The sequence below is a fragment of the Eptatretus burgeri genome, chromosome 14, assembly GCF_056783735.1.
Source record: "Eptatretus burgeri isolate ZD-2024b chromosome 14, Ebu_testis_v1, whole genome shotgun sequence".
NCBI lineage: Eukaryota > Metazoa > Chordata > Myxini > Myxiniformes > Myxinidae > Eptatretus > Eptatretus burgeri.
Window position 1 is genome coordinate 62,435,180 of NC_140974.1, and position 12,734 is coordinate 62,447,913.

At 45.1% G+C, this 12,734-nt stretch overlaps 1 protein-coding gene across 1 annotated transcript in view; it reads right to left on the bottom strand.

Moving 5' to 3' along the window:
- Positions 1-12,734, bottom strand: part of NOTCH1 (notch receptor 1) — a 99,154-nt gene that overhangs the window by 21,142 nt on the left and 65,278 nt on the right. Inside the window, exons 31-34 of the mRNA XM_085855155.1 lie at positions 11,639-11,784; positions 4,586-4,817; positions 3,133-3,214; positions 2,813-2,993 (exon numbers count right to left, since the gene is read on the bottom strand). Coding sequence (XP_085711281.1) covers positions 2,813-2,993; positions 3,133-3,214; positions 4,586-4,817; positions 11,639-11,784 — 641 coding nt within the window. The remainder of the gene's footprint in view (positions 1-2,812; positions 2,994-3,132; positions 3,215-4,585; positions 4,818-11,638; positions 11,785-12,734) is intronic.

Here is a 12,734-nt window from a genome sequence, read left to right on the forward strand (position 1 = left end):
GGAGTGGGGATGAGAACGACTTCAAATTGTCAGCACACCAGCACCTCAAATCGTCCTTCATCCATGATCCTGTGATCTTCTCCAACCCGTTAACCCTCCATCAACCACACTCCTCTTTTCCATACTTGCAGGTTACCATATTTCATTCCCACTCCTCTCTCCTTTTCCTATTCATCCATTCCCTTATATGGTGCATTCACCTGTTGTACCACTCCCCCACTTTCAGCACAATTATTTTATTCCCTCTGTCATATTGCTCTTCCATAAGCCAAAAATTTTGCATTAAAAAATATCAGTTAAAACTCGAAGGGCACTCCTTGACATTGTGATGTCACCAGATCTGCCTCCACCCACATTAGTACACCATTATACATGCATGTACCAAGTGTGATTTAAATCCCTGACCCAGATTCAAAATATTAAATAATTCTGGCTGCCAGACCATGCGTCCGATCAGGTTGAAATTTAAAACTTGCTCTCCAAAGCCAGTCGCCGATTGGGCATCTTCCGTCGTGCAAAGTCCTTCCTTGGCACACCTGAGCTCCTGACCACATACAAAGCTTTCATGTGCAGCCTGATGGAGTACCGGTCATCCCTCAGGACTGCTCTCCACCAGCTCTGCTTCACACTGTGGAAACCAATGCCTTTGGAATCATTGGTATCTCCTGTGATGAAGCTGAGTCTTTGTGTCTCTCACTCTCTCTCTCACCGCAGGCAGTTCTGTGGTCTTTCTGTCTTCTATCATCTCCTCTCTGGCCTCCCCCCCCATATTTCTGCAGTGTGCCCAAGGTCCACGAGCAACCCCCTTCTGGTGAAACTACCAAAATCAAGAATCACTACTCACCTTCACTCTTTCATTCCTCTTTTCTCTCACCTTTGGAACAAACTCCCACACTCTCTTCAATCCCACTGCTCCCTCCAGGTCTTCAAAACAGCTGTTCACCACCACCTCTTATCTTTCCCAATCCAAATCCTCGATCTGTTCGTCCCCCGTTAATCCACCCCAAACCCACCTCCTTCAAATTCGCTGTTTTCATTCCTGAAAGTCCCTGTAGTGTCCATCTTGTTTACCCCCATTTACCCCGCCCCATCCCTCTCCCTTCCATTGATCTCCGAATGTCTCTGTTCCCCCACTGTTTTGTGCTTCCCTCTCCCGCCCCTCTTGTCTCCTTCTCCCCTTGTTATATGTTCCGTGTGTTAGCTCTTATACGAGCCTCGACAATGTATACAAAACAACATACATTCCCCTTCACCACTGCATCATAATTGTGACGTTTCATGTCGATTGATGAAGCGGGTCAACAGAAAGGATTTTAAAAAGATTTTTGGAGCCAGACCATGTGACCTATTAATTATTTGTGAACACCCTGTTATTCCCAAGGCTTGGCGAGCATGTGTGTGAAGTTTCCCCTTGGTCTATAAAGCCGTTCTGGAGAATAAGTTTTTCAAGTTTTATTCTTCAAAAAAAACAAAGCTGCCAAACCATGTGACCTATGACGTCATAGGTGGAGAAGCTTTTGTTACTCCTGTATTGGCGATCACAGCTGTAAAGTTTCGTCTTGATCCGTTAAGCCATTTCGGAGAACATTTTTGAAGGCTTTTACTTAAAAAAAAAAAAATATATATATATATATATATATATATATATATATATATATATATATATATATATATATATATATATATACATATATATATATGCCTGCCGAATCATATGACCGATGACATCAGTCTTTTCCCCCAACATACAATTTAGCCCTAAATGACCCTCAAATTTTTTTATACTGATCAGATGTAGCATTCTACATATGCAATTATGACATCATAACAAAGGCACCTATGATGTCCTAAAAACAATCACACTTATTCCACATGAGGAGTATTTGCCATGTGACAAGTTTAAATTTTTTCCATTGAGCGGTTTCAGAGATACAGAGGTCCAACGTTTTTTCCTTTTTTTTTTCAACGTGGCCACCACACCGCGTGACCTATGGCATCGTAATTATCATCAAAACATTATACATGCGTAGTCGCAACTATGGTGAAAACTTTGTGTCAACCAGATAAGCGGAGAGAAAACAGAGAAAATTAGCACGGACGTACGTACGCGTGGACAACCCGAAAACCTAATGCCTCCGGCGACTTCATCGGCGGAGGCATAAAAAAGTGGAGAAAGCATCAAGTTCAGAGCATTTGCAAAAAATGTAGGGATGTTGTGAGGCAACCATATTGTGAATACTGTGATATCATCAAAAAGGTTTTGCACACAGGAAGTGAATTGATAACTGGGTCCTTAACTTAAATAAACAAAATGGAATAAAAAAAATATTATCGAAATCTAAGGGATGGGGGGATAGCCGAGTGGTATTCACACATACATCTGAACTGTTTAGCCTCCGTTCATATCTCAGCCGAGCTATGTCCTGCCATCAATGCGTGTGTCGTCCCCCCAGATGGACGTTAAACTGGGCGTCCCATCTGCCGGCATTAGGCGGTGGATGTTAAAGATCCCACGGTGTCCTTCGCGAAGAGTTGGTGGGCTGTGGCTGGCACCCTGAACAAATTAAAAAAAATCCCTGCCTAAACCTGCAGGTGGCACTGCATCAGCAGCACTGCCATGCCACCCAGCAAATGATGCTACCCACAGTCAAACACTTCATACGAATGAAGAAGAACCGGAAACTGAAAAAAACACATCAAAAGTTTCGCTTACAAGTGTCACTAAAGTGTGACAGCATAAGGAAGTACAACCATAATAAGTAATTATATTACATGGCTCTGACATTAATCTTTCATATAAAGGTGCACACACCAGGCCCCCTCACGTCGACATCCATTCCATCCCCATCGGCGTCCCCTTGAGGGGTCAGAGCAAGTGGGAGGCGGACGTCGGCTGCGTCAAAGTGCTGTTGGGTCCAAGGTCGGGGGTCCACCGGTCCCTCGTCCCCTGAATGAGCTGGGCTTTGTTCCGGAAGCATAACCTGTTCTTCGATCTGTGAAAATATTGAGAAAATTGAGAAAAGCAAACATGATGTAAGTTTCTGCGAGATGGCATATTATTATTATTATTATTATTATTAAATGAAACACATTAGAACGAGTGGAGAAGGAATGATGAAGATAAATCAACACCTTCATGCGTTTGCAATGCGGCCCATCGAGCCAGGCCTCGTTCTGGTTGTCGTCCATAAGACCTGCTCCGATCTTCAAGTGTCTGTAATTTAGAAAAGGAAGGAAAATAATTAGAACAAAAGCCAAAATGAGAGAGAGAGAGAGAGAGAGAGAGAGAGAGAGAGAGAGAGAGAGAGAGAGAGAGAGAGAGAGAGAGAGAGAGAGAGAGAGAGAGAGAGAGAGAGAGAGAGAGAGAGAGAGAGAGAGAGAGAGAGAGAGAGAGAGAGACAGAGAGAGAGAGAGAGAGAGAGAGAGAGAGAGAGAGAGAGAGAGAGAGAGACACAGAGAGAGAGAGAGAGAGAGAGAGAGACACACAGAGAGAGAGAGACACACAGAGAGAGAGAGAGAGAGAGAGAGAGAGAGAGAGAGAGACAGAGAGAGAGAGAGAGAGACACAGAGAGAGAGAGAGAGAGAGACACAGAGAGAGAGAGAGAGAAACAGAGAGAGAGAGAGAGAGAGAGAGAGAGAGAGAGAGAGAGAGAGAGAGAGACACAGAGAGAGAGAGACACACAGAGAGAGAGAGAGAGACACACAGAGAGAGAGAGACACACACACAGAGAGAGAGAGAGAGAGAGAGAGAGAGAGAGAGAGAGAGAGAGAGAGAGAGAGAGAGAGAGAGAGAGAGAGAGAGAGAGAGAGAGAGAGAGAGAGAGAGAGAGAGAGAGAGAGAGAGAGAGAGAGAGAGAGAGAGAGAGAGAGAGAGAGAGAGAGAGAGAGAGAGAGAGAGAGAGAGAGAGAGAGAGAGAGAGAGAGAGAGAGAGAGAGAGAGAGAGAGAGAGAGAGAGAGAGAGAGAGAGAGAGAGAGAGAGAGAGAGAGAGAGAGAGAGAGAGAGAGAGAGAGAGAGAGACACACACACACACAGAGAGAGAGAGAGAGAGAGAGAGAGAGAGAGAGAGAGACACACAGAGAGAGAGAGAGAGAGAGAGAGAGAGAGAGAGACAGAGACAGAGAGAGAGAGAGAGAGAGAGAGAGAGAGAGAGAGAGAGAGAGAGAGAGACACAGAGAGAGACACAGAGAGAGAGAGAGAGAGAGAGAGAGAGAGAGAGAGAGAGAGAGAGAGAGAGAGAGAGAGAGAGAGAGAGAGAGAGAGAGAGAGAGAGAGAGAGAGAGAGAGAGAGAGAGAGAGAGAGAGAGAGAGAGAGAGAGAGAGAGAGACACACACACACAGAGAGAGAGAGAGAGAGAGAGAGAGAGGTTGAATACATGAGGCAGATGGAAGGGATGGGGAAGGGGTGGGAGAGTGAGGTCAGAAGCACGATCACATTGTGTGTGAAGTACATAGATGAGCAACCGCACCGCTATTTGCATGCAATTCGAACATCCGGTCACGTGACCGGCCATGTGACGCGTGATGATGAAACCGGGTGAAAGTGTGAAACTACACAGAGACAGAAGCAAACTAATAATGGTTACCTCAAACCGAGGGCATCTTGGCCGAGGGGATCGCGGCGCTTCTTGTCGGCGGCATCCTGGGCAAGGGCGAAGCCTTCGGGGAACCAAAGCGTCCCATGCTGTTGCTGCTGTCGCTTTCCCCGTGTGATCACACCCATAGCTACCAGGAGCATGACCACTCCGCCGACGCCCACTACCACCAAGTACAGGGGGTTGAAATCTCCACCAGGCACTGGTGGTTTGTCCATGTTTACTGTGTAGGAGCATCAATGGTGAGGGCAAATTGCTTACAAAACGTAAACTCAGGCAAATGAGGAAAAGAATGGACGATGAGTGAGCAAGGGGGAAAGAGCAAAATGGAGAATGCATGGAAACGCAGAAATGAAGGAAGAATCCAAAGCTACAATGGAATTCCATGATAAATAAGTTGAACAAACCGCCGGTATAATGTGTGGCTCTTTTGAGGAAGAAACTCAAGATTCGTGTAATGTGCTTCTCTTCTCAAATTATTATGACATCTGGTATGTCACAAATGCTATTGGTGGGCAAGGATGGCCTGTCTTGGCAAATGATAAAACAGGAATTTCATAATCTCCCACAAAAAGGGGCATGAAGTGGTAACCTCATGGTAATCGGTGTAAGTTTACGTCACTCGCACGATGTTACGAAGTAACGGACTCACGGCGCTTCAGCAAACCAATCGCACCGGGTAACCGTGCACACGCCATTACTCCATCATGGTACGGAAGGTATAAATTCCGAGTGCGGAACAATTCTGGCTTATAAGCTCGAAAGGACAACACACAAATTGAGTCGCAAGGTCTCACTCAACTTTATTTGTGAAGGAAATCAAAGGAAATCATTTTTGTGAATTTCATTGAAACAAAAATCAAAATGAATGACTCAAAACGATTCAAGATTTGCTCGTGCCCATGGGGCACTGCATCTTATAAGTGTGTTTCACAAAATGCTTTGACAGTTGTGCGGATTGCTCAGTCAATGAGTGGAGCCGCAGGTGAGTATTCGACCTCCGTGACGTACGTATATCCGCACGTACAGAGTAGTCAAAAATGTGGTGCAACTTTTCAAGCAGATGCCACAATGTTATTAATGTGAGCCTCTTTTATTTTCAGGCAGCCTAAAGAACAAGGGTTAAAGTTTTGTTCCCTGGAAGCTTCAAACATGTCGAACAATTTCTCTGTTCCCCGGTGGACGCTCATTTTAGAGACCTTTGTTGCGACAGTCATACGTTTCTACACAAAGGCAGTTTCGTGGGGTCGATCCAAATGCAAGAATTCCACAATATAAAACCATCAAAGGTATTGCTGAAAGGCTTAGAGACACTGGAAGTGTCAGATCAGTTATGGGAGCATGTGCCGGAGCAGCGCCACGCCGCGTCCACTTTCCACCGGAACCCCAGGGACCTCCGTCTGGCCATCCCCCAAGCAGATGCGTGGCCCATCCCCATCTCCTACAGTGGTCGAAAACCTTCAGTGAGAACACCAAACAAGATGGAGGCTATAAGAGAAGATTCTCACAAAAAAGTCGACATGCTGACTTCCACAGCCTGTGGGAACTTCTTGCATGACCGTTGGCAGAATCATCCACAACAATTTGAAACTGTATCAAGATACAGTTACTGCAGTACCGGATCCAAATAAATAAGAGGGAGAGGTTCGGATTTTGCACTGATGAGGCCCACTTCCATCAGAGCAGCCACGTGAACAAACAAAACATGCAATTTTGGGCAGAACACCAACCGCAAGAACACATGGAACAACCAGTTTCTGTGATGAAAATAACGGTTTGGTGTGCTGTTGGATGTAGCGGTATTAAGAGGACATTTCATCTTTGAGAACGAAGCTGGACAAATGGTGACAGTCAACACAGATAGATACGTAGACATGCTGCAGAGAAGATTTCTTCTGGCACCAAGAAGGAAGCGAGACATCATGATGAAATCATTTATCTTCAAGCAACACAGTACAGCATTAACACAATTCTAATCACATAAGTCTATTGGTGGTTTGGAGTTGAAGCAACAACATTTCCTGGGTTCCACAATATAAAACCATGAAAGGTATTGCTGAAAAGTTTAGAATACTGTGGTGCTGTAGTGTATATGTGTTGGGGTGGTGCTGAGGTGTCCTTCACCAGACGGTGGTCTCCTTGGGTTAACTTGAGGTGGTCCCTTCAGGTGGGTGCCTGGAATGTCCGATGTCGAAGAGAGGATGATCACCTGTCTCTGTTATCATCTGAGCTCAGGCATTTGAACATCGGTATTGCAGCACTCTCTGAGGTTCGGAGACCGGATAATGGCGAGGTCGTGGCGGGTGGTTCCACGTACTATTGGTCTGGTCACTCTGATGGTTACCATTCCCAAGGAGTTGCTGTAGCTGTGTCCAATAAGCTGACTACAATGATAATTGAGGTAATACCGGTTAACAAGCATATGAGACAAAGGATTCATCACTCCTTGGGTGTCGATTCCCTGGTCTCTGGATATGCTCTGACTCAGGTGAGTGATCTCACCGTGAAGGATGCATTCTACGCCACGCCAGAGTCTGTGGTTGATCAGTATCCCAGGCGAGATACTCTTCCAGTTTTGGGGGATTTCAATGCATTGACTGGAACTGATAGGGATAGTTATGAGACGTGTGTTGGTCCCCATGGGTCTGGAACTGTGAACCAGAATAGCACCAAGTTCCTTGACGTTGCACTAAGTTCCTTCAGTGGCCGGTTCATGGTTTCAGCACCACAGACTCATCACTGGACTGGGTATTCCAATGCTGGTGGTGTGGCAAAGGAGATTTACCATGTGCTCATTGATGGTTGCTGAAGGATGATCCAGAACTGCAGAGTCTACCGGAGTGCTTCGTTCCTCAATACCGACCACAGGCTTGTGGTAGTAACTCTGAAGTTGCAGTTTAAATCCAGGAGAATGGTACCATCCCAGCTGAGGCTGGATGTTGGCAAGCTCAAGGATGAGAGGGTAGCTGAGGAGTTTATGAACAGGCAGAGTGGGGATTTGGGGGGTCTGGTTGCTTTGGGGGGTCCTGAAGAGTTGTAGAGTGCCTTCAAGCCCACCATTCTTGATGTTGCCGGTGGATGTCTTGGAACTCACTGAAGGGCGAAGAATAATTTTGTCTTTCAAGGGACACTGGATACCATTGACCAGAGTCGCAGGGCCAGGCTGAATGGCAGAGCTGAGCTGTTCAGGGAGTTGAGGTGTAAAACTGTACATGCACTGAGGGTGGACAAGGAGGCCAAAGTGCGAGGAATCTGTGAGGGGGTAGAGAAGCACCTGTGGTCAAGTGATTCATGTCCTGCTTACAGGGGAATTTGCGCATTGCGTTCATCCAAACCCATCCCTCGGTGTACTGCAGTTCGAGCGGAGGGTGGTAGGCTCTTGACAGAGGAGTCTGAAGTGAAGACCCGCTGGGCCGCTTACTTTGAGTGGCTGAACCAGGCTGATCCACCAACTGATGAGTTGGATGTCAGGGGTGTTACTTTCCCAATTTCTGACCCTCCAATCAACTGTGATCCACCTTTGCTTGGCTGCGGTGAACTGGTTTAAATGGGGTAAAGCTGCAGGGATCTGTGGCATCCATGGTGAACTTCTCAAGGCTGGTGGAAATGCAATACTCATGTCATTGCATGCAGTTCTGTGCTCTGCCTGGAACACAGACATCATCCCAACTAACTGGAAGATGGGTCTTGCTGTCCCTCTCTGGAAAGGGAAGGGTGATCGCCATGACTGCAACAACTACCAGGGGGTGATGCTGCTCTCAGTGGCGGGCAAAGTTTTTGCTCGGATAATTCTTGATAGGGTTCGCCACCATCTGCTTGAGCACTAGCGCCAAGAACAGTCAGGCTTTACACCAAAGAGGTCAACGATTGACCGTATCCTTGCTCTTTGGGTCCTCAACGAATGCAAGCGAGAGTTTCGGCAGGAGCTGCTTGCAGCCTATGTTGATCTCGGCGAAGCATTTGATTCAGTGAATCGGGATGCCCTCTGGAGGATTCTTGATCTTCATGGGGTGACACCAAAACTGATCAATCTGATGTCTGAACTCTACTCTGGTACTGAGAGTCTGTGAGATGTGGTGATACCATCTCTGACTTATTTCCAGTTCTTACTGCAGTCCGTCAAGGGTGTGTACTGGTCCCCACACTTTTCAGCGCTTGTATGACCTGGATTCTCGGGAGGATGACGGAGCGATCAAGCTGCAGTGCATCGTTTGGGAATGTCAAGATCTCTGACCTTGATTTCGCAGATGATGCAGTCATCTTTGCGGAGACTTTAGATATCCCTTTGAGAGCCCTCGAGGTGCTGATTGAGGAGTCAGAGCCGCTTTGATCATGAGTTTCTTGTGTAAAAACTAAGATCCAGGCTTTCAATCACATCTTGGATGCTGCTATCTTGTCTGTACCTGTTTGTGGTGAGGATGTTGAGGTCACGGAGATTCACTTTCCTTGGCAACGATATTCATGCCTCTGCTGGTTGTGAGTCAGAGGTCAATAGACGTCTGGGTCGGGCCTGGGGAGTCATGGATTCACTGGATCATGGGGTGTGGTGCTGCCAGTACCTGTGCAGGATGACGAAAGTTCGAATCTTCAGATCCTTGTTGCTTCCAGTCTTGCTCTACAGATGTGAGACTTGGACTCTGACCAAGGATCTGAGACGGAGACTTAATTCCTTTGGTACCAGGTCTCTTCGGAGAATCCTTAGCTATTGCTGGTCAGACGTTGTGTCCAACGAGTGGTTGCTGAGAGAGACTCAGATTAGATTTGTTACCTCCATAGTCCCTGACGTTAGTTGCGGCTATATGGACATGTGGCTCATTTTCCTGACGCTGATCCTGCTCACCAGATTCTCTCAGTGAGGGAGCCTCGTGAGTGGAGGAGGCCAATGGGCCGACCACATGCCTCGTGGTTGCAGCAAGTGCCTCGTGGTTGCAGCAAGTTGATCAGCATCTCAAGGAGATGGGGATAGGCCAGGCATCTGCCTGGGAGGTGGCCAGACAGAGGGCCCTGGAGTACCAGCAGAAAGTGGACGCAACGACGCCCTGCTCCGGCGCATGCTTCCATACCCGACCTGACCTGATTTCCCGGATGATCGTTTCATTTCTTGACAGACAGACACAGACAACACATGGCGTCCCTACTCCATGGATCCATATCTTCTTGACTTGTACCCGACTACTACCGTCAAAGCCAACGTCAACAAAAACATCCCCCACACACTGCAGGAGTTCAAAAATAGCATCAGATGGGAAATCAGATTCATACCAGTTCTCCAGTTCTCATCCGGGTCAGACTTCAGTGCCCACGTGGTAGCTGTTATCTCGAGACAATGTGCTTGCTTGGATTGAGCACTTCATCAACTAATGATGATATTGCTTCTTTTTGTTGGTTGAAACATTTTTTCCCCCACTATGAATCCTGTGTATTATTACCCAAAAATAAACAAATATGACCATTAATGAAAAATATTGTTGTTAAATTAAAGGTTGCACATCATTTTGGACCACATGTACATCATACATATATATATATATATATATATATATATATATTGCTAAACTACAGGTTCGTTTTTGATTCATGTTCCAATTCGTGTTAAATATATAACTTTGAATTGAAACTAAGTGGTTCCTCGATCATAAAGTGACATTTGTAGACAGACAGAGAGACAGACGGACAAAGTGAAGCAATTGCTTAACCCCACTTTTCTCTTCACATGAGTGGGGGAACTAGATTTTGACTTCAGACACAACTGAGCTTGGCAGAAGTGCTGTAATTTCTCAGGGTGCTCTCGGAACCGGTGACGCCATCTTATGACTTCCCTTTTCTCTTCGTACTCAGCAGCACACTTGAATTGGAAATTCCTCCACCCTATGGTTGTTTGTCCATGCGCTATCCTTTTCAACGCTGAGCATCAAGTAAGGAAGTAGCACGTACCATTTTAAAAGCATTTGGGATGACTCGGCTGGGTCTCGAACCGCTGACCGAAGAGTCAAATTGGATGCTCCAACAGTCTAACCATTACGTCACAAAGTCTGGTGGTTGCCTTAATTAGGATGAAGTCGTTTGATAAGAGAACAGTATCAACTCTTCATGAAAAGGCTGAATTATAACAGGGACATTGTAGGCGTTTGATCTTTTTCTTCTTCTTCTTCTTGCGTATGGCAGCTTAGCTTCTGGGGTGGCTCTCATTTCTTGGAAGCGCGACTGTCGCTGATGCAGTGCCACTCTACCAGTACACACTGGCACTCATTTTGCCGAACTCGGAAGGATGACAGGCTGAGTCAACCCCCTGGTGTTAATTCAGTGGACAACCGGACTTGAACTCAGGACCCTAGGATCCCAAGCTGCCACCCCAACAACTAAGCCAACACCAGGCTTTTGGCATTTGATAAATACTGGCTTCATCATTATTGGGGAGGTTTTACTGTGTGTGCGTGTGCGTGTGCGTGTGTGTGTAAGAATTAATTTTTTTCATGCTAATCATTACCATTAAAATCACATGACACTCATTGTTGAAAGTCCGTTCACTGCTTTCTTGCGATTTCAAAGGGGAGCTTATTCAAGGCTACACAGTGTTTGCTTTGAGGTGAAAACAGAATGATGAAGCATGGAAGAAAGGGCATGAAGAGTTCAAAACTCAACTGTTCATTCGTTCACCAAGTTTAAGGATATATTACTGTTCCACTCATATGAATATGTGATGGTGTTTCAAAGACCGAAACTTTATAAACAAGTTTCTTCTTTCACCAACCAATTATGGCTTATGTTGTTCATTTGCATGTTTGTATTTCAGGAAAATAGTGTGCCTAAGACTCTAACCTTGATGAACATGGAACTATGCACTAACCTGAAAAAAAGCTGTTCCAGCAAATGATTTCAAATGAATAAAATAAGACAAATCCAAAATGTGAACGATAGTGGGATGGCAGATTTGGACATGAAGGAAGAGGATGGAAGAAAAGCCTTATGGGCCACATCTAGGCTTTTAAGAAGCTTCAGGCGTGTCATTCCTTGTCGCAGTATTCACTGCATCGGGGCTCTTACTTCCGACATGCTGGAGTGGATAAGGGAAGTCGAGTGAACCCTGCACAGCCTGTGCAGCGAGGAAGGCTGCGGCCGACGCGGAGCTTGATAGGCATTCTCCGGGACGGCTGCACAGCCGCGGGTCCAATTCCAGGTGTACAATGGACCTGCAGAATACCCCGGCTCTTAAGTCATTCATGTTTCCAGTACGTTGTGCATGAACAATTTTGATAAATAAACTTAATAAGATTTTAAAATATATTTTAAATTTAAATAAACTTCAAAAAGGATTTAATAAATAATTTAAATTAATTATATTAAATTTTAAATTTAATAATAATGTAATAGCAATGTATTTTTTTACAAAATAATTTTACATTTATTTCATGAATCAATGCAATTTATTTTGGAAACCGATACAATTTAAAACACACGGTTTCTTTCTGCAAGGTAGTTGGAGAAAAATATTGTTGGAACAAATTGAGTGGTAAAGCAGAACCACGTGAAGATTTGGAAATTGATACCAGGAAATATTACAACAAAGTGTCTGGGGTGCAGTGACAATCCTTAAAAGAGCCTTTGTAATAAAAAAAAAAAATAGGAGAACAGACCAAGCTCTGGTTTTAAAACATCGCAACGTGGTCCTCAAAACGTTATCCTAAAATAAAGGGATACCTTGAGGCCTCAGAGGATTCAGTTCTACCTTTCGACATCTGGTCAAGGAGATTACAACCAATGAGAATGGACTCTTTCTCAGTGATTTGGAATCAATCTCCATTCTCCAGGTTTAAATTCAAATTTTTACAAAGTGCTACAATGTGTAGAAGTGTAACTGGGCTTTCTAACATTGCAGCTGTGTCCAGAAGGTGGACAATTCAGTAATTTTTATCGAACAAAGTCTCTGCTTTTGTGTGCAGGATTTTTTCAGGGTTGATTACTTTGACATAGTAGCATAAGTCGTGACAATCTCTCAGAACAGTCACCTACTCTTAGTGACCACTTAAAATTCAAATTGTCCCCAATGAAAGACACGTGTATGACACCCTTTACACAGTGACCAGCAATTGCTGCAGTGGTGCAATACATACTGAACAAGTATGTATGTATATAATGTATA